General features: G+C 42.1%; 1 protein-coding gene across 1 annotated transcript in view; it reads right to left on the minus strand.

Annotated features, from left to right (window-relative positions):
* TOPAZ1 (testis and ovary specific TOPAZ 1) overlaps window positions 1-20550 on the minus strand; it is a 206689-nt gene that overhangs the window by 118721 nt on the left and 67418 nt on the right. The window contains exon 4 of the mRNA XM_073632756.1: window positions 11133-11298. Within this exon, the coding sequence (XP_073488857.1) occupies window positions 11133-11298 (166 nt within the window). The remainder of the gene's footprint in view (window positions 1-11132; window positions 11299-20550) is intronic.

Raw genomic sequence — 20550 nt, forward strand, 5'->3', positions numbered from 1 at the left:
CTGAGGCAGAAAGGCTAATATAGCCGACTCAATCTCCAAAGCTGAAATATAGGCATCAAGAAGATCCATATCAGAGTCTGATATAGCCTAGGAAAGACAAACCACTCAGCAACTTATCCAAGTCTGTAGAGTCATAGGAAGGTATAGGGGTGCAAAGAGAAGAGTAGTAACTCACAAATTCCGCTAGAATACTGGTCGAGTCTGTAACCAAATCTCCCCCAGCGCTCGATAACATGTATACTGACTGTTATTTTTTTATCTGCTACCAAGATGGGCAGAAGTTTGCCCATTTTGTCCCCCTGAGAGAAAATAGACTCTGCCCACCTCCCAGCTTCAGTATGAGCAAGTCCCGTAAAATGTAAGGACAAAAGACGCTTCGCCTCCAACGGAGGTGTGCAAGTAACATCCGATGGAGAGTCGGCATGGTCCCTCTCACATTTCCCTTCTCTTTGGCTAGTAGAACCTCACCCTCCAATTTATTGCCTTTCCTAACCGATTTAATTGCAGATATACATTCTCCCCTCACCACAGCTTTAAAAGGCATCCCATACCACTGCTGGCTCAGCCGAGTCCGCATTAGTAGACCAATAGGTCACAATGGAGTGATGTAGTAGGGAAGACACTTGATCCTCCTGTAACCAGCCAGGTGATAACCTCCAACCTCCCCCTCTTCCCTCCCCCTGGGAGAGCCAGGGTGACAGAAAGTGGGTTGTGTTCCGATGTTCCTCCAGCCAAATAATCTGAATCCTGAACATACATTAATAGGGGAGCATTGCCAAACGCCAGGTCAATTGTAGCTGAGGACCTATGTGTAGCAGATAGATGAGAATACGAGTTAACATCTGGGTGTTTCCAACGCTATAATTCAGAAAGATCTGATACAGAAACTCAGGAGCGGAGGTCCACCGAGGCTGGCCTATTCGTGTTAGATGAATCCAATACAGGGTATAAAATGGCATTGAAATCACCCATTAACATCATAGGTAAATTGGCAAACAGTGCTAACTTAACCATTAAATCATATAGTAATTGCACTTGGAAAGGAGGAGGTAAGTAGATGTTCACAAGCAACAGTTTATGATAATAGATGTCCAGTACCACAGCCACATATCGACCCCCCAGATCAGAAAACACTTGGTGAATAGTACAGGGGACAGCCTTACTGATTAGTATGGAAACCCCTCTTGCACTGGTGGAATACGTAGAGTGAAATGGCCTTTGTATCCAGGGTTTACGCAGGGACAAAATCTTACCCCCGGCAAGGTGAGTCTCCTGCAGGAGGACAACATGTGGCTCAACTTGTTTAAGATACTGAAACACCGCCGCCCTCTTGAATTTCTTATTCAAACCCTTCACATTCCAAGACACCACTTTAAGTTTGCTATCCATTGGTAAACCTGAAACATGACATGTTTATTCGAGCAATACATAAATATGAACCATTGAACTGATCGGTAACCCCCCCCCCCGCCGTTATACCAGAAACTTGTAAACTAAAAAAAAAAAAAAAAACTGTCTGGTATGCAGCTTGATCCCTAAACCCCCCAAAAAACTGGAAATATCCAACTGTTGGTGTTGAAAGTTCGGCAGTTCTAGGTGGTAAACTTGCATCTACAACAGGAGACTCCATGCAATATACCAGGATACGGTGCAACCTTCTAGCTGCAGGACGGATAAGTGTAGCAGAGAGATGAGAATTGCAGATAAACATGCAGTCCCAAATGCACCTCAACCCGTGTACAGGGTAACAGTATAAGAAAGAGCATCAGTTCTAGCACCCTCAGCAAAAGGTGATTGCAAACCCAGTTGGCCGCTTGGAAGACATCTTCAAGGGAGAACCAAGCTCAAGTTGGCACTAGGGGTTGTTATCCAACCAATCACAGGCATCTTGCGGGGTATCAAAGAACTTGACTGTGCCCTTGTACTGAACCTGAAGTCGGCTAGAATACAGCAAACTGTACTTTATTTCCTTTTCTCTGAACCTTCTCCTGACATCTGTAATGGAGCGACGTTTTCTGTGTTTCATCAGAAAAGTCAGGAAAGAGCACAATGCATGCATTTTCAAACATTAGATCTTGATGCTTCCTTGCTTCAGCTAGGAGCATGTCACTGTCTCCTATTCAGAAACCTGATCAGGAAAGGCCACTGTGGGGAGCCTGGAGGCCCCGCTTCAGTGGGAACCTGGTGTGCTCTCTCAACATATGTGGGTGGGAGGTCCCCCAGGGATAGCAGATTTTTAAAGAACTGTTTAGAAAATAATACCGGTTTAGCCCCCTCTGCACCTTCTGGCAAACCCACCACCCATATGTTATTCCTCCTCAGTCTGTCTTCAGCGTCATCAGCTCTATGTTAGACTGATCTTACCATATCTCTGAGCTCGGACAGCTGTGAAGTCCTGGGAGTGCGAGGAATCCTCCACCTCAGAAATACGATCCTCAGCCGTGGTAAGTCTGAACCTGATCTTATCTAAATCATGTCTGATGAGATTACATTCAGATGCCAAATAGTCAATGTGCAATAGCTTCCAGGATCAGTTTGGTGATAGCCGCCGTATCCACCTCCAGCTCGGGGGACTGGGGCGGGGATCTGGAGTGCAACGCCTGCTGCCTTCTCCATCCTCATGCCCTGCTGCCTGGCATGCTGTGAGGACGACACAGGACGGAAAATGGTGGAGGCGGAGCTTGTGTCCATGCCACGCTGAGAGCGGAGCTGCCACTGATCCAACCGAGGCGGCCCCTTGTACTTTTAAGACGCTGAGGATGGCATTGGAATTCGAGTAAGTTCGGTTAAAAAGGTACCAAAAACTGATACATTTCAGGAGGAAAGATGGAGCTCTGAGAAGACACATCCTGCCCCTATCACACCCCCACGGACTCTCCATCTTTGACAATCTGATTGAATCAGTTCTAACTGAATCAGTTCTTCTGGACTTAAACCCCTAACGGAGCTTCTCACCACAGAAGTCCCTAGACAGGGGAAATGGTTTTTATACCTCCAACTCAAACATTTTCACTCTAAACTTCTCGAGTCAGGACGACTTTGTAGAGATTCAAAACCCTTTGAAACCCTGTGTATGTTACAAACAGAATGTTAACATCTGATTTTGCAGCTCTAACATCCTCCTGTCGCATGCTTTTTTAAGTGTCCCTTTTACACACTGGACTTGAAGGAAATGGGCCACTGCATCCCAGAAGAGCACTGAAGCAAGGCTTTTTTGCTGACATTTAAAAAACGTATTGCCAATTGGACACAAGCTTCAAGCTCCTATTCGGTTGGTACAAGAGCCCAGCCTCTCTACAAAAGCTTATTCCCTTACCAGTGCTGGATATGCGGAGAATGAGGTAGTACATTGTTACACATTTCGTAGGCTTGTAGGTTACTCCAACATTTCATATTCCTGGTATGTATATGTTGTACCACGTATTTGTATTAAAAAGTATTCAGTTCTCTTTGTATTTCTAATGTGTGAAATTCCTGGTGATCCTGCCAGTTCCCCTACTTTGCTATTTCAAACTGACCACAGTAGGCACATCTTTTCTAGGGTGGTCAGTTTTCTATCTGTGCTGGGAGCAGAGCATGCCTGTCCTCTAATGGCCAAGACTTGTGCAGACATGCCTCCCTGCACATCTCTTCTTTGGCAAAAATCAGTGTATATATATATATATCAGTGTATACACATACATACACACACACACACACGTGCATCTTATAAAATTAGAATATCATCAAAAAGTTCATTTATTTCAGTAATTCAATTCAAAAAGTGAAACTCATATTTTATATAGATGCGTCACACACAGAGTGATATATTTCAAGCATTTCTTTCTTTTTTTTATGAGGATTATGGCTTACAGCTAGTGAACACCCAAAATTCAGCATTTCAGAAAATCAGAATATCACATAAGACCAATAATGAAAAAGGATTTTTAATACAGAAATGTTGGCTTACTGAAAAGTATGTTCATGTACGGTTAAAGTATGCACTCAGTACTTGGTCGGGGCTCCTTTTGCATGAATTACTGCATCAATGCGGTGTGGCATGGAGGTGTTCAGCCTGTGGCATTGCTGAGGTGTTATAGAGAAAATTGAAAAGTGAGATAAGACAGAGGGAGAGCTAGGGAGGGAATGCAGGGGGGGATGCTGGTCACAGAGCGGTCGTAAAACTTTAGCATAATGTGTAAGGAAACCAATATCTAAATTCAGGCCATTATTCTTCGTGTCAAAAAGAAGTATCATTCTTAGTTCAAACGTTTTCCTTTCCTGAGGTGTTATGGAAGCCCAGGTTGCTTTGATAGCGGCCTTCAGCTCGTCTGCATTGCAGGGTCTGGTGTCCCTCATCTTCCTCTTAACAATACCCCACAGATTCTCTTTGGGGTTTAGGTCAGGCGAGTAGGAATGGTGTACCTTTCATTATAGGCCTCCAAATGTAGCGTTTATGGTTGTGGCCAAAAAGCTAAATTTTGGTCTTGTCACTTCAAATGACTTTGTGCCAGAAGGTTTTGAGACTTGTCTCTGTGCTGTTTGGCGTATTGTAAGCGGGATACTTTGTGGCATTTGCGTAGTAATGGCTTTCTTCTGGCGACTCGACCATGCAGCCCATCTTTCTTCAAGTGTCTCCTTATTGTGCATCTTGAAACAGCCACCCCACATGTTTGCAGTGAGTCCTGTATTTCACCTGACGTTATTTGTGGGGTTTTCTTTGCATCCAGAACAATTTTCCTGGCAGTTGTGGCTGAAATTTTAGTTGATCTACCTGACCGTGGTTTGGTTTCAACAGAACCCCTCATTTTCCACTTCTTGATTAGAGTTTGGACACTGCTGATTGGCGTTCTCAATTCCTTGGATATCTTTTTAAAATCCCTTTCCTGTTTTATACCGTTCAACTACCTTTTCCCGAAGATTCTTTGACAATTCTTTTGCTTTCTCCATGACTCAGAAACGTCAGTGCAGCACTGGATGAGATGCAAGGGTCCGTCAGGAGTCCAGAAACTCATTGACCTTTTATACACACACACACACACACACACACACACACTAATTACAAGCAAACAGATGACAGGTGAGGATGGTTACCTTTAATAGCCATTCAAACCCCTTTGTGTCAACTTGTATGCATGTTATCAGGCCAAAATCACCAGGGTATGTAAACTTTTGATCAGGGTTATTTGGATAGTTTCTGTTGCCATTATGATTTAAAAAAGAGTAAACACAGTTGATTGATAATAAATGGCTTCAGCCAAACACTAACCATAAGTGAAAGAAAAGTTTTTGTGTTATCATTCATATTCTCTGAAAAATGGCCAAGAAATCTGGTATGTAAAACTTATGAGCATAACTGTATATACAGTGGGGACGGAAAGTATTCAGACCCCCTTACATTTTTCACTGTTTGTTATATTGCAGCCATTTGCTAAAATCATTTAAGTTCATTTTTTTCCCTCAATGTACACACAGCACCCCATATTGACAGAAAAACACAGAATTGTTGACATTTTTGAAGATTTATTAAAAAAGAAAAACTGAAATATCACATGGTCCTAAGTATTCAGACCCTTTGCTGTGACACTCATATTTAACTCAGGTGCTGTCCATTTTTTCTGATCATCTTTGAGATGGTTCTACACCAGGGATATGCAATTAGCGGAACTCCAGCTGTGTCAGAACTACAAGTCCCATGAGGCATAGCAAGACTGCCACAAGCATGACACAGAGAGGCAGAGGCATGATGGGACTTGTAGTTTTGCAACAGCTGGAGGTCCGCTAATTGCATATCCCTGTTCTACACCTTCATTTGAGTCCAGCTGTGTTTGATTATACTGACTGGACTTGATTAGGAAAGCCACACACCTGTCTATATAAGACCTTACAGCTCACAGTGCACGTCAGAGCAAATGAGAATCATGAGGTCAAAGGAACTGCCTGAAGAGCTCAGAGACAGAATTGTGGCAAGGCACAGATCTGGCCAAGGTTACAAAAAAATTTCTGCTGCACTTAAGGTTCCTAAAGGCACAGTGGCCTCCATAATCCTTAAATGGAAGACGTTTGGGGCGACCAGAACCCTTCCTAGAGCTGGCCATCCGGCCAAAAACTGAGCTATCGGGGGAGAAGAGCCTTGGTGAGAGAAGTAAAGAAGAACCCAAAGATCACGGTGGCTGAGCTCCAGAGATGCAGTCAGGAGATGGGAGGAAGTTGTAGAAAGTCAACCATCACTGCAGCCCTCCACCAGTTGGGGCTTTATGGCCGAGTGGCCCAACGGAAGCCTCTTCTCAGTGCAAGACACATGAAAGCCCGAAAAACACCTGAAGGACTCAAAGATGGTGAGAAATAAGATTCTCTGGTCTGATGAGACCAAAAAAGAACTTTTTGGCCTTAATTCTAAGCGGTAAGCACTGTATGTGGAGAAAACTAGGCACTGCTCATCACCTGTCCAATACAGTCCCAACAGTGAAGCATGGTGGTGGCAGCATCATGCTGTGGGGGTGTTTTTCAGCTGCAGGGACAGGACGACTGGTTGCAATCGAGGGAAAGATGAATGCGGCCAAGTACAGGGATATCCTGGACGAAAACCTTCTCCAGAGTTCTCAGGACCTCAGACTGGGCCGAAGGTTTACCTTCCAACAAGACAATGACCCTAAGCACACAGCTAAAATAACGAAGGAGTGGCTTCACAACAACTCAGTGACTGTTCTTGAATGGCCCAGCCAGAGCCCTGACTTAAACCCAATTGAGCATCTCTGGAGAGACCTAAAAATGGCTGTCCACCAATGTTTACCATCCAACCTGACAGAACTGGAAAGGATCTGCAAGGAGGAATGGCAGAGGATCCCCAAATCCAGGTGTTAAAAACTTGTTGCATCTTTCCCAAAAAGACTCATGGCTGCATTAGATCAAAAGGGTGCTTCTACTAAATACTGAGCAAAGGGTTTGAATACTTAGGACCATGTGATATTTCAGTTTTTCTTTTTTAATAAATCTGCAAAAATGTCAACATTTCTGTGTTTTTCTGTCAATATGAGGTGCTGTGTGTACATTAACCACTTCCCGCCCGCCCACGTCATATGACATCCTGGGCTTTGAGCGGGTATATCTGAATGATGCCTGTAGTTACAGACATCATTCAGATATTGCCGGTTTCAGCCGGCGAATCTCTACACCATAGGAACGATCATAGCAGCCGAGAGCAATAATTTTGTCCCTAGACCTCCTCTGTAACTCAAAACATGTAACCAGTAAAAAAAATTTCAAGCATCGCCTATGGGGATTTTTAAGTAACATTGGCGCCATTCCACGAGCGTGTGCAATTTTGAAGCGTGACATGTTATGTATCTATTTACTCGGCGTAACTTCATCTTTCACAATATGTAAAAACATTGGGCTAACTTTACTGTTTTGTTTTTTTTTAAAACACAAAACAGTTTTTTTCCCAAACAAAACGCGTTCGAAAAATTCCTGCGCAAATACTGTTTGAGATAAAAAGTTGCAACAACTACCATTGTATTCTCTAGGGTCTTTGCAAAAAAAAAACATATATAATGTTTGGGGGTTCTATTTAATTTTCTAGCAAAAAAATTATGATTTTTACATGTACGGTAGGAGAGAAATGTCAGAATTGGCCTGGTAGGGAAGTGGTTAATGAGGAAAAAAATGAACTTAAATGATTTTAGCAAATGGCTGCAATATAACAAAGAGTGAAAAATTTAAGGGGGTCTGAATACTTTCCATCCCCACTGTATGTATATATATATATATATGTATATACAGTGGGGACGGAAAGTATTCAGACCCCCTTAAATTTTTCACTCTTTGTTATATTGCAGCCATTTGCTAAAATCACCTGACATTTTATTAGTTCCACCTGTTCAATTTTTTGGTAACACAAATTGCTAATCAATGCATTTAGGAGGTGGTGAAGATGACTTGCTGAAGTTCAAACTGAACATCAGAATGGGGAAAAAAGGGGATTTAAGTGACTTTGAACGTAACATGGGTGTTGGTGCCATGCGGAGTGGTCTGAATATTTCAAAAGCTGTTAATCTATTGCGATATTCACGCACAACCATCTCTAGGGTTTACAGAGAGTGGTCCAAAAAAGAGAAAATATGAGCGGCAGTTGTGTGGATGAAAATGCTTTGCTGTCAGAAGAAAGGGCAGACTGGTATGAGATGACAGAAAGGCAACAGTAACTCAAATAACCACTCATTACAACCAAGGTATGCAGAATACTATCTCTGAATGCACAACACATCGAACCTTGAAGCAGATGGGCTACAGCAGCAGACCACACTGGGTGTCACTTCTGTCAGCTAAGAACAGGAAACAGAGGCTACAATTGGCACAGGCTTATCAAAATTGGACAATAGAAGACTGGAAATACATTGCCTGGTCTAATGAGTCTGCGACATTCAGATAGTAGGGTCAGAATTTGGCATAAACAACATGAAAGCATGGATCCATCCAGCCTTGTATCAACGGTTCATGTTGGTGGTGGTGGTGAAATAATGTGGGGGATATTTTCTTGGCATACTTTGGGCCCCTTAGTACCAATTGAGAATCGTTTAAGCCTACCTGAGTATTGTTGCTGACCATGTCCATCCCTTTATGACTACAGTGTACCCTTCTGATGGCTACTTCCAGCAGGATAATGCACCATGTCACACAGCTCAAATCATCTCAAACTGGTTTCTTGAACATGACAATGAGTTCATTGTCCTCCAATGGCCTCCACAGTCACCAGATCTCAATCCAATAGAGCACCTTTGGGATGTGGTGGAATGGGAGATTCACATCATGGAGGTGCAGCCGACAAATCTGCAGCAACTACGTAATGCTATCATGTCAATATGGACCAAAATCCCTGAAGAATGTTTCCAACACCTTGTTGAATCTATGCCATGAAGAATTATGGCAGTTCTGAAGGCAAAGGGGGGTCCAACCCGGTACTAGCAAGGTTGCTTTCAGAAATAGAATATCATAGAGTTATTCATTTATTTTTTATTAATTAACAAAATGGAACGTAAATGAACAGAAGGTTAATCCAAATAAATATTTCCTGTGACCACCCTTTGCCTACAAAACAGCATCAATTCTTCTATGTACACTTGTGAACAGTGTTTGAAGGACCTTAACAGGTAGATTGTTCCAAACATCTTGGAGAACTAACCACAGATCTTCTGTGGACATAGGCTGCCTTAAAGTGGATGTAAACCCTCTCCTATACCCAGTGAAGTGAATAGCCTCAGATGATACAAAGATGAAACAAATCTCCCTATATAAGTTATTTGTATATCTGCTGTCTTTGGCTTTATATACTGTTTAGAAAGTGCACATCATGTTAGATTGTTTTTCTTCCTGTTTCAGCTGTGGGAGTGAAGTCTTGGCATACACTGTATGACAGCTGATTGGAGGAAATGCACACCCAACCCCCCTCCACATAGGCAGAGGAAGGAAGGAATGTGCAGAGCTGTGCTGTGAATAGACCAGCTCTCTGCTAATCTATTTATAGCACACCCACCCGACACAAATTTCCAGCTGTTTTTATTTCCCGTTTCGTGGGGAACTTGTCAGAAGTTATGCTGATAACAGAACGAGCAGCATAAAGACAGACACAAGACAGGGCTTTGGAGAGAGATAAGTACATACTAGATATATGTGCCCAGGTCAAATTTCATGAATCGGGTTTACATCCACTTCAAATCCTTCCGTCTCTTAAGTAATCCCAGACACAGACTCAATGATTTTGAGATCAGGGCTTTGTGGAGGCCAAACCATCACTTACAGGACTAATTGTTCTTCTTTAATGACATTGGATATAAGTTTGGAGTTGTCCTGCAGCACAATAAATTTTAGGTCAATCACACACCTCCCTGATGGTATGGCATGATGGATAGGTAATCTGCCTGTATTTCTCAGCATTGAGGATGCCATTGATCAGGCTACATTGAGGCGTTTTTGGAAGAAAGAAATCTTCAACCCAGTGTTCAGCTGGATGTGAGTGTAGGTAAGCACAGCCCTTATATAATGATAAGCTTGGGCATTGCATTCCATAGGGCTGGGAGAGTGGAGACAAATAGCCTGGAGGACTTGAGCTGAGACGACTAGGTGAGGAAATCCGGAGGTCGCGGAAGAGTGAGAGAGCCCTGGGGTGCCAGGAGATTCACTTTTGCGAGGCCAAGGAGTGGGCCCATGCATCCGGATGCTGTAACTACAGGCTGAGTGAGCCAGGAAAACCCAGAGAGCCAGGAAAGCTGGGTTAAAATGTCCGAGGGACCAGTGAAAAGAGCATTGGCGCTGCTGAAGTGGGGGAAAGGTGGCTTGGCATTATTTTTGTGTTACTCACTCTAATGGTGGAAACCCCTGTGCGGGCAGGTTTTCTGTGTTTTTGGTGTTTTATAAAAGTGGGCCGAGAAGCCCTAAAGCAAAGCTCACACTGGCAGAATCTCACTAAAACTGCTACTACCACTGAGTTAAAAGAGAAGTGGGAGATTAAAAAATAAAATACATTCATACTCACCTATGTAGCTGCAGCATCAGTCCGATGTGGCAGCTGTCCCTGCCACCTCTACACTGAGAACGGAGCGATCAAAGACCACTGATCACTAAGTTCTCTGGTCAGACTGAGCGCTGGGCTGTGTAGGGGACGGGAGTGGCTGGCTGATGCTCTCAGCAGTGCGTTGGGAGGCTGAGCCAGCTGCTGGTCAGGCATTTGTGCAGATCCTGACATTAATGTCAGGATCTCTGCAGACCCTGGACCAGTTCTGTGTTGTTAGCCTGCTATGGGCTGAATTTGGGTCACAGGAGAGCAGAACTAAGTGCACTCCTGTGACCCACAGGAGAAGTATAGCCAAAAGAGCTTAGGCCATACTTATCCTTTAAAAATCCCCCCAAGATCACATTACTTACATTGGTCCAAGCTGGACTAAAGTGACATACCTAAACTTCATCTTTAAAAACATGTAAGCTATAACATTTTAAAAATATCCCAAAGCCATTATAACAATTCAGTTTATTTTTTCTCCAGATACCCAGTATTAGCTCAAAATTTTGTACTGAGGGATGATCTTGTGCAAATCAGTTATATGTAATGTGGTGCTTAACACATTCTAAAAAAAACTTGAAATACATTTTTTTTTTACCTCTCAATGTCTGCACTGCACTGTTTAGTCTTCCACCCATAAGAAAAATCTCCACAGCAACGTTTACAATTGCACATCGTGAGGCAGCAATTTCACGACCAGCGATCCCTTTTAACACTTTGTAATTAATCTTCAGCTCATGGAATTTGTACAGCACTCTTCTTCCCTTCCAAAGAAAAAACATTAAAATGTACTAGATTTGCAATGCACCTTAAAATGAAACTAAATGACTTTCAGAAAATGTTTGCGTTAAAAGCAGCATTTGTAGTTTAATCTACATACTGACCACATGGCACAGTATGGCACAGGTGTCTATGTATTTAGAGGTTTGCCTGTAGTTCCTTTTTAACAAGCATAAACGGGCAATAAGTGTACTGGGTATTTACTGCCAATATAGTGCATCAAAATGTGTGTGTATATTGCATGGTAACATGCAAGAAACAGTGAGAATCCAGCCTATGGCTTGTAAAAGTGTTATGCCTATGACCATTATTGTATGTAGACCCATGTTATGTTAAGGTGTCTAATTGTACACCATCTAGGACTTGCCATTTATAAAATATTAAGGGGGGGGGGATTTGCTCTTACCTCTCACCTGTGTGACCTGGTACAGCTTTAATTATTACTCACACATCTCAAGTTGTCACTTAAACATTCTTTGGCAGCTATCAAAATACAGTTTTTAAGTTTACAAGAACAAAATCACAAACAGTATCCTAAACCTGTGGCATAAAGGACCTGAATTCCGCTCAGTGCCCATAGGTCACGGAGCAAAGAGAGCAACTTCCAAACAGGAAAATGTAAAGATTGTTTACCCCTAATTTATTATACATGTAAACATGGTTAATACAAAAGACGCATCAGTACATATGAACAGAAATGTTCCCACACGGTCTCTCTCATGAGGTGATGGGTCTCTGTAAAATAACAAACCCGGCAGAGAAAAAAAAAAAGCATGAACCACATATTAGGCTCTATAAACCCCAACTAAATAATAGCTTGCTAAAGCCCTGTATTGTGGTACTTTTTTTTAAATCGGTTGCTGAATTGATGTGGTGCTGCTCTTCAGTCTTTCTGCTGCTCCTGGTCTACAGATCTGAACCTGCTTACTGATTTTTACAATAGTGGACCATGGTTGTCCACTTGCAGTTTTCACTAGAGGCACATGTGATAGGGTGACAACACAGAAGAGACAGTGTCGAGAGAACGGTTTCCCTATAGAAAGTACCTGAATGTTGACCTTCAAGGTAGAATCACTAGGTCTGATTTTAAAGTGGTTGTAAAACCTTACAAAAAAAAAAACAGCTTCAAACGAGAGTGGACATTTCAGCAAGACAATGATCCCAAACACAAAGCCAAGGAGCCTCAATTGGTTTCAAAGACAGAAAATAAAGGTGCTTGAATGGCTCAGCCAATCATCTGACTTGAATCCAATAGAAAATCTATTGAAAGAACATAAGATTAGAGTTCATAGAAGAGGCCCACGGAAACTTCAAGATTTGAAGACTGTTTGTGTGGAAGAATGGGCCAAAATCACATCTGAGCAATGCATGTGACTAGTTTCTCCATACAGAAGGCGTCTTGAAGTGGTCATTACCAACAGAGGATTTTGTAGGAAGTAAATTTCAGTTAGAGTGTTTAATACTTTTTTCCTGTGTCATTACATTTTATTAAACATACATTAATTTCTGAACTTATTTGTTTTGATTTCTTCTGGCTTGCATGGGTTGTTACCGACATGTGTTAAAAAAATTTTAATATCAATAACACCTTTAGAAATGTATTTACCTAGAAAAATGGTGACGTGTTCAATACTTATTTTATCTGCTGTATACACAATGAAGTGAATATTCTCAGGTGATACACAGATCAAACTAATCCTCCCACATAAGTTGTACCTGTTTACAGTCATGGGCAAAAATATTGGCACCCCTCCATTTCTGTCAGATAATGCACCACTTCGCTCAAAAAATTGTTGCAATTACAAATGTTTAGGCATTCTCTTGTTCATTTCTTTTGTTTGTATTGGTGTGAAACACCAAAAAGCGGAGAAACAAAAAGCATAAATCTGACACATTCCAAGCAAATCTACAAAAATGGACTGGACAAAATTGTTGGCACTCCTAATTTAATATTTGGTAGCACACCCCTTTGAAAAAATAATTAATTCAATCGCTTCCTGTAATCATCAATTCTTCTGGAATTTTGGACCACTCTTCTTTTGCCAATTGCTCCAGTTCTCTCAGATTGGAAGGGTCCTTTTTCCCAACTCCTGTTTTGAGACCTCTCCACAATGCTCTATGGGATTTAGATCTGGACTCATTGCTGACCAGTTCAGTAATCTCCAGCGCGGTCTTAAACCATTTCTAGGTGTTTTTTGACATGTGCTGTGGGTCACTGTCCTGCTGTAAGACCCATGACCTCTGATGGAGACCCAACTTTCTGACACTGGGCCCGACATTGCACACCAACATTCTTTGGTAGTCTTTAGATTTCATAATGCCATGCACACGGTCAAGACATCCAGTGCCTAAAGCAGCAAAGCAACCCCAAAACATCAGTGAACCCCCACCATGTGTGATTGTATTCTTTTCTTTAACCAATTGCCACCCAGGCCAATTCTGACATTTCTCTCCTACATGTAAAAATCTATTTTTTTGCTAGAAAATTACATAGAACCCCCAAACATTATATATGTTTTTTAAGCAAAGACCCTAGAGAATACAATGGCGGTCATTGAAACCTTTTATCTCGCACGGTATTTGCGCAGCAATTTAAAAAAAAAAACAAAAAAACAGTTTTGTGCGTTAAAGAACAAAAAAAACCCAGTAAATCCAATTCGCTTTAATTCGGGGACAGGGGTGCTTTAAATTTTTATTGTAATTTTAAGTTTTTTTTTTTCTTTGTTTGACACTTTCTTAAAAAAAAAAAAAAAAAAAAAAAAAATTGGATCACTTTTATTCCTATTACAAGGAATGTACACGTCCATTGTAATAGGAATATGGCATTTATTTATTTTTTCATTTATTTAATTTATTTCAGGTACTTATATAGCGCCGTCAATTTACGCAGCGCTTTACATTGACATTATGCATTCACATCAGTCCCTACCCTCAAGGAGCTTAAAATCTAAGGTCCCTAACGCACATTCATACATGATCCGTCCTCTTTACAGTGAGATATGGGGTCAATAAGGCCTGAAATAATAATAAAAAAAAGATCTTGGCTTCCCAGTCAAAGTGGCACCGTTTGTTTCAATGCCGAGGCTGTTATGACGTCACGCCCGGCCTCCGAACGATCATCGGGACTCCGGCGGCCATCTGGTCCGCCAGAAATCTCTATGGTAAACATCTGGGGCCAGCGGATCCTGTCTCTGACTCACCGATGGAAGCGTTGAGCCGGTAGAAACACCGGAGGGCAGTGGGAGGGGGGGCCGCCAGTGACATTTATACAGTAAGCAGTGGCTATTTATAACACTGATTGCTGAATAAATGTCACTGGTCCCAGAAAAGTGTCAAAAGTGTCCGACGCAATGTCGCAGTCCTGCTAAAAATCGCAGATCACCGCCATTGCTAGTAAAAAAAATAAAATAATAAAAACGACATAAATCTATCCCCTATTTTGTAGATGCTATAACTTTTGCGCAAACCAATCAATATACGCTTATTGCAATTTTTTTTTTACCAAAAAAAATGTAGGAGAGAACATATTGGCCTAAACTGATGAAGAAAAGTTTTTTTTTTTTTTTTTGGATATTTATTATAGCAAAAAATTAGTGTTTTTCTTTCAAAATTGTTGCTTTTTTTTGTTTATAGCACAAAAAATTAAAACCGTAGAGGTGATCAAATACCACCAAAAGAAAGCACTATTTGTGGGAGAAAAAGGGCAATTGTCAGTTAAAGCGACGCAGTGCTGTATAGCAAAAAATGGCCTGGTCATTAAGGGGGAAAATCCTTCTGGTCCTTAAGTGGTTAATGGGAGCTACAGGTTTAAAGATTATTAACACGTTCTATATTACAATACCATATCCAAAATTATCCCTTTCATGACTAAGCCTATTTTTGAAATTTGGTGTTTACTAGTTAAAATCCGTATTTTTTGCTAGAAAATTACTTAGAGTTCCCAAACATTATATATATTTTTTTAGCAGAGAATCTAGAGAATAAAATGGAGATTGTTGCAATATTTTATATCACACGGTATTTGTGCAGCTGTGTTTTAAAACGCAAATTTTTGGAAAAGGGACACTTTCATGAATTTTAAAAAATCCAAACAGTAAAGTTACCCCAATGTTTTTGTATAATGTGAAAGATGATGTTACGCCGAGTAAATAGATACCAAACAGGTCACCCTTTATAATTGCACGCACTCATGGAATGGCGACAAACTACGGTACCTATGAATTTCCATAGGCGACGCTTTAAATTTTTTTTACGGTTACCAGGTTTGAGTTACAGAGGAGGTGGGCTAGAATTATTGCTCTCGCTCTGACGATCGCGGCGATATCTCACATGTGTGATTTGAACACCGTTTACATATGCGGGCGCGACTTCCGTATGCGTTTTCTTCGCTGCGCGAGCTCGCGGGGACAGGGGCGCTTTAAATTTTTTTTAATTTATTTTATTTATTTTTATACTTATAAATTGTGTTTAAAAAAAAAAAAATTTTTTTTACTTTTATTGCTGACACAAGGAATGTAAACATCCCTTGTGACAGTAATAGGTGGTGACAGGTACTCTTTATGGAGGGATCGGGGGTCTAAAAGACCCCCAATCCCTCCTTTGCACTCCAAAGTATTCAGATCACCGAAAACGGCGATTCTGAACAATGTATATTTTTTTAAAACCGGCGCCATTGGCAGCCGAGTAAACGGGAAGTGACGTCATGACGTCGCTTCCACGTTTACGAGAAGGCTGGAACGAATCCGCCTGCAGCTTCATTCCAGCCCGCCCCCAGCCGCCGAATGCAGCCGATTGGACACCAGGCCTTCCGATCGCACGGGAGGCCCAGTAAGAGCGGCGGGAGGGGGGGATGTCCCCTCCCGCTCCTCCGGTAAAACAGCCGAGCGGCTTTTAGCCACATCGGTTGTTATACTCAGATAGCCAATCGCCGGCTCTAAACAACGGTACCGGGATGATGCCTGCCGCGGCGGGCATCATCCCGGTATAACCCCCGAAAGCTGAGTACGCACATCTGCGTACGGTCGGCGGGAAGGGGTTATAATAGTTTTTTGCACTCACCGTAAAATGTTTTTTTTTTTTTTTTTTGAGTCCTTCAACGGACACAAGAATTCAGATATTGTAGAACAGCGCCAGGATAGGCTCTCTTATGCCTGGCATCCCTTGGTTTAGAGCAAGCAGTACCAAGAGCATTAACAGAAAAACAGAGGAAATGGACCTGTCTCCCCCAATAGACTAAGACAAAAAAAAAATCACTGGGAGTACATTGAGAGACACAGAAATTCAGATAGTGTTGGGACATCCAAAAGCAGTCCAACTGAGGAGCGAGTGACAGCAACAACTGCTAAAAGACCCAACAAAAGACCACTAGTTCAAGAGTGCCTGAAGGACTAAGACACAATTCTATACTGGATGAAGAGAAGCTCCTTATCAAAAGGAAACTTGCCAACATGATCAGAGAGAGGACATGAAGAATCAACCTAATGAACAAGATCAAAAAGGAAAAGAGCCCCATCAGAGGGAATGACTCCTCATGATGGGGGCATGGAAATTGAAAATTAAAAAACACACCTAAAACTGGTGAAACCATAACTATTTCATGTGAACAGAAGAGGTCAATAATAGAAAATCCCTAGAAAAAAAACAAAACAAATATCAGAAAGGAATAGGTCCAGGTGAGAAGACCCAGTCTACATAGGAAGACCCAATTTCCTTTGCACCCCTGATCCTCTAGAATCAAAAGGAAGGAAAAGCTATGACTAAAGGGGTTGTCTGACCTGACAACTGATCTCACTACAAAAAGCCTAGTATCATTAAAAGTACCACAGCCCACAAAAAGTGCTCTAGGGACTCCCCAGATGGATCCTGCTGAAGTACTGCCTAACTCTGACAAGCTATAAAGTTTCTGATTCCTCAGATCCCGTGCAGCGTTAGATGTCATGTAGCAAGGGACAAGAATCTTAGCAGTACTGCTAAAAGCAATTGCCTTATTAAGGAAAAAACAAGGGGATTTATCTGAAGAAAATAATGTTAACAAGACATACTCTGTCTCCAGTGAAGATATCCACAGAGGGAGACTAGTCTGCCAGCAGACACAGGGCTCTCCAGCAATTATCTCCAGAAACTATTAGTTAAGAAGTACCTGCTTCCAAGGCATTGTCCTTAAAGGGAAACATTGTGAGCCAGACAAACTCTCTGCATGGCTAAGAGCAAGGACCAGATTAACTTGGTGAAAGAAGGACTCCTACTCCTCCTTGGTAATGAAGGCATGGTAATACCTAGATGGTGTCCACCAGACTCTGAGCTAGGCAACCTGCCCAATGCGGGATCCCCTTGATGTGTAAATAAATATCTGTTCTAAAGAGCCAGAGAGTAGCCCCAGGGATGGTGGTTCTCCAGAGAACGAGGCTGCCATATATGGGAAGAAGAAACCATTCCAGTCACCTGAAAAGGCTGAAGAAAGCACCAAGGACTATCTGTTTGATTGAGACAGACCCGCTGGGCTGCACAGAAACCAATCCCACAACGAGAAGAGGCTTAAATGGGCCGGAAAAAGATGGGGAAGAGACATCCCTCAAAAGAGGGTCCCCCAATGGACGACAGTCATCAACAACAGAAACCAGAAAAACGTGATCCGAACATATCTTGGGCTGCAGTCACATCTGAGCATTGCATTTTTGTGCGTCTTGCTATAGTGCTTGTGCTTCTGCCATTTTTGTATTAGCCAACAGTGAACAGCATCCTCTGTGACATTGTTGTTGCTGTGTGGAGCTATCAACTTAAAAACGTGCATAAATGTTCGACAAATAGTGGATATTGTAAGTTTTTGTGTGCTCCAATGTAATTCTATAAGACTCAAAACGCCTCAAAACATCACAATTTGCCTGATTTGAGGTACAACAGAAGATCCAGAACTTGTTAAGCTACAGATGTATCCACGTTCATGTATTTACGGTTATGGAAATTATTATACGCTTTGAGCAATCAACTTCGCTTGCGCCAATAAGCACACTTTTCAGCTCTTTTGGATAATGCAATTGAGTGCACTCGTGTTTACCAAGTAATAAAGGCACAGCGGTTGTTCTTACATTGGAAACTCCTCAGACAGTCCTGGGTGACAATGGGAGCTCCGCTTATTAATAGGACTTAGAACAGGGGTAACAAAAGAGTTGGTGACTATTCAGTTCAGCCAATCAAGCTCATGCATTCTTTCAAACAGTAGGTGTTATACAAAATGCAATCAATGAAAACACATGTGTATATTCAAACTGAACGTTGACTAGGAGAGTGTCTGGTCATGTCGGTGCTGAACAGTGTGCACAATTTTCCGCTGTTTGTACTTGAAAACTGTGCTTCTACAGTTAAAAAACCCACGTGTAGTGAGATTGGCGCCATAAGAAATCGTGAACGCTGTTCCGACCAAGCTCGCGCACACATTTCCACTTGTACTATTGCCGTGAATCCTTATTCTGCATTGTTCAGAGAACAATGCATAGCCGGATTATACTACCGTTCCTATGGATGCGAGGCTATCTGCAGGGACACGCTAAGGCCTTTCCACGTGGTGAACATACACATAGAAAGACACGAGCGTACATCACTCCGCAAAAGGAGATAGGTATCAAACCGATAATATCTTCGTAGAGCGAACATTTCCCCACCAACCGAACAAGTCTGCGCATACCCCAGGGGCCCTCGCTGGTGGACATATCTTTGCATGACGAACACCTCTCCACATCTACAGGAAGCTTTTCACTACCAATGGTCCTTCACCAGTGCCGGTTCACTTATATGAGCGAGCCGCAAGTAGAACTAACACTGGGAGACACTGACAATACATATTGCATATATCTAAATGCAATTTCTACTACAGAACAAGAGAGAATAATAGATTTTTTTTATGTTTGAGCATTTTGTAGCTTCAAGCTACAAAATTCTCATGTGTGTATGTAGCCTTGGGTCACTCAAGAACGAGCTGACTACAAGGATCCACAAAGATGTCTCCTTGCAGAAGGTCATCTGAACATACCACAATAGGGGTACCAAGAAAAACACTAGGGAATACAAGTGCCAATGCTCCGAGAAATAGTGGGCGTGCATGGGCGACATCGAAGATCCAGGTCCTTATCAAGGCAGGCAAAAATTAATAAAAACTGTGCTAAAACTATGCACTTCGCTCAAACACCCTAATCCACGAATGGACAGCTGCATACACAAGCACACAGATATTGAAATAAAAATTAAAAACTACAAATATTGAGCTACAGAAGGGCAAAAAAGTATTTAGTCAGCCAGCAATTGTGCAAGTTCTCCCACTTAAAAAGATGAGAGAGGCCTGTAATTGTCATCATAGGTATACCTCAACTATGAGAGACAAAATGTGGAAAAAAATCCAGACAATCACATAGTCTGATTTTTGAAAGAATTTATTTGCAAATTATGGTGGAAAATAAGTATTTGGTCACCTATAAACAAGCAAGATTTCTGGCTCTCATAGACCTGTATCTTCTTCTTTAAGAGGCTCCTCTGTCCTCCACACATTACCTGTAATGATGGTACCTGTTTGAACCTGTTATGTTATCAGTATAAAAGACACCTGTCCACAACCTCAAACAGTCACACTCCAAACTCCACTATGGTGAAGCACCAAAGAGCTGTTGAAGGACACCAGAAACAAAATTGTAGACCTGCACCAGGCTGGGAAGACTGAATCTGCAATAGGCAAGCAGCTTGGTGTGAAGAAATCAACTGTGGAAGCAATAATTAGAAAATGGAAGACATACAAGACCACTGATAATCTCCCTCGATCTGGGGCTCCACGCAAGATCTCACCCGTCGGGTCAAAATGATCACAAGAACGGTGAGCAAAAATCCCAGAACCACACGGGGGACCTAGTGAATGACCTGCAGAGAGCTGGGACCAACGTAACAAAGGCTACCATCAGTAACACACTACTCCGCCAGGGACTCAGATCCTGCAGTGCCAGACGTGTCCCCCTGCTTAAGCCAGTACATGACCGGGCCTGTCTGAGATTTGCTAGAGAGCATTTGGATGATCCAGAAGAGGATTGGGGGAATGTCATATGGTCAGATGAAACCAAAGTAGAACTGTTTGGTAGAAACACAACTCGTCGTGTTTGGAGGAGAGAGAATGCTGAGTTGCAACCAAAGAACACCATACCTACTGTGAAGCATGAGGGTGGCAACATCATGCTTTGGGGCTGTTTCTCTGCAAAGGG

Source organism: Aquarana catesbeiana, linkage group LG05 (assembly GCF_042186555.1).
Source record: "Aquarana catesbeiana isolate 2022-GZ linkage group LG05, ASM4218655v1, whole genome shotgun sequence".
Lineage (NCBI taxonomy): Eukaryota > Metazoa > Chordata > Amphibia > Anura > Ranidae > Aquarana > Aquarana catesbeiana.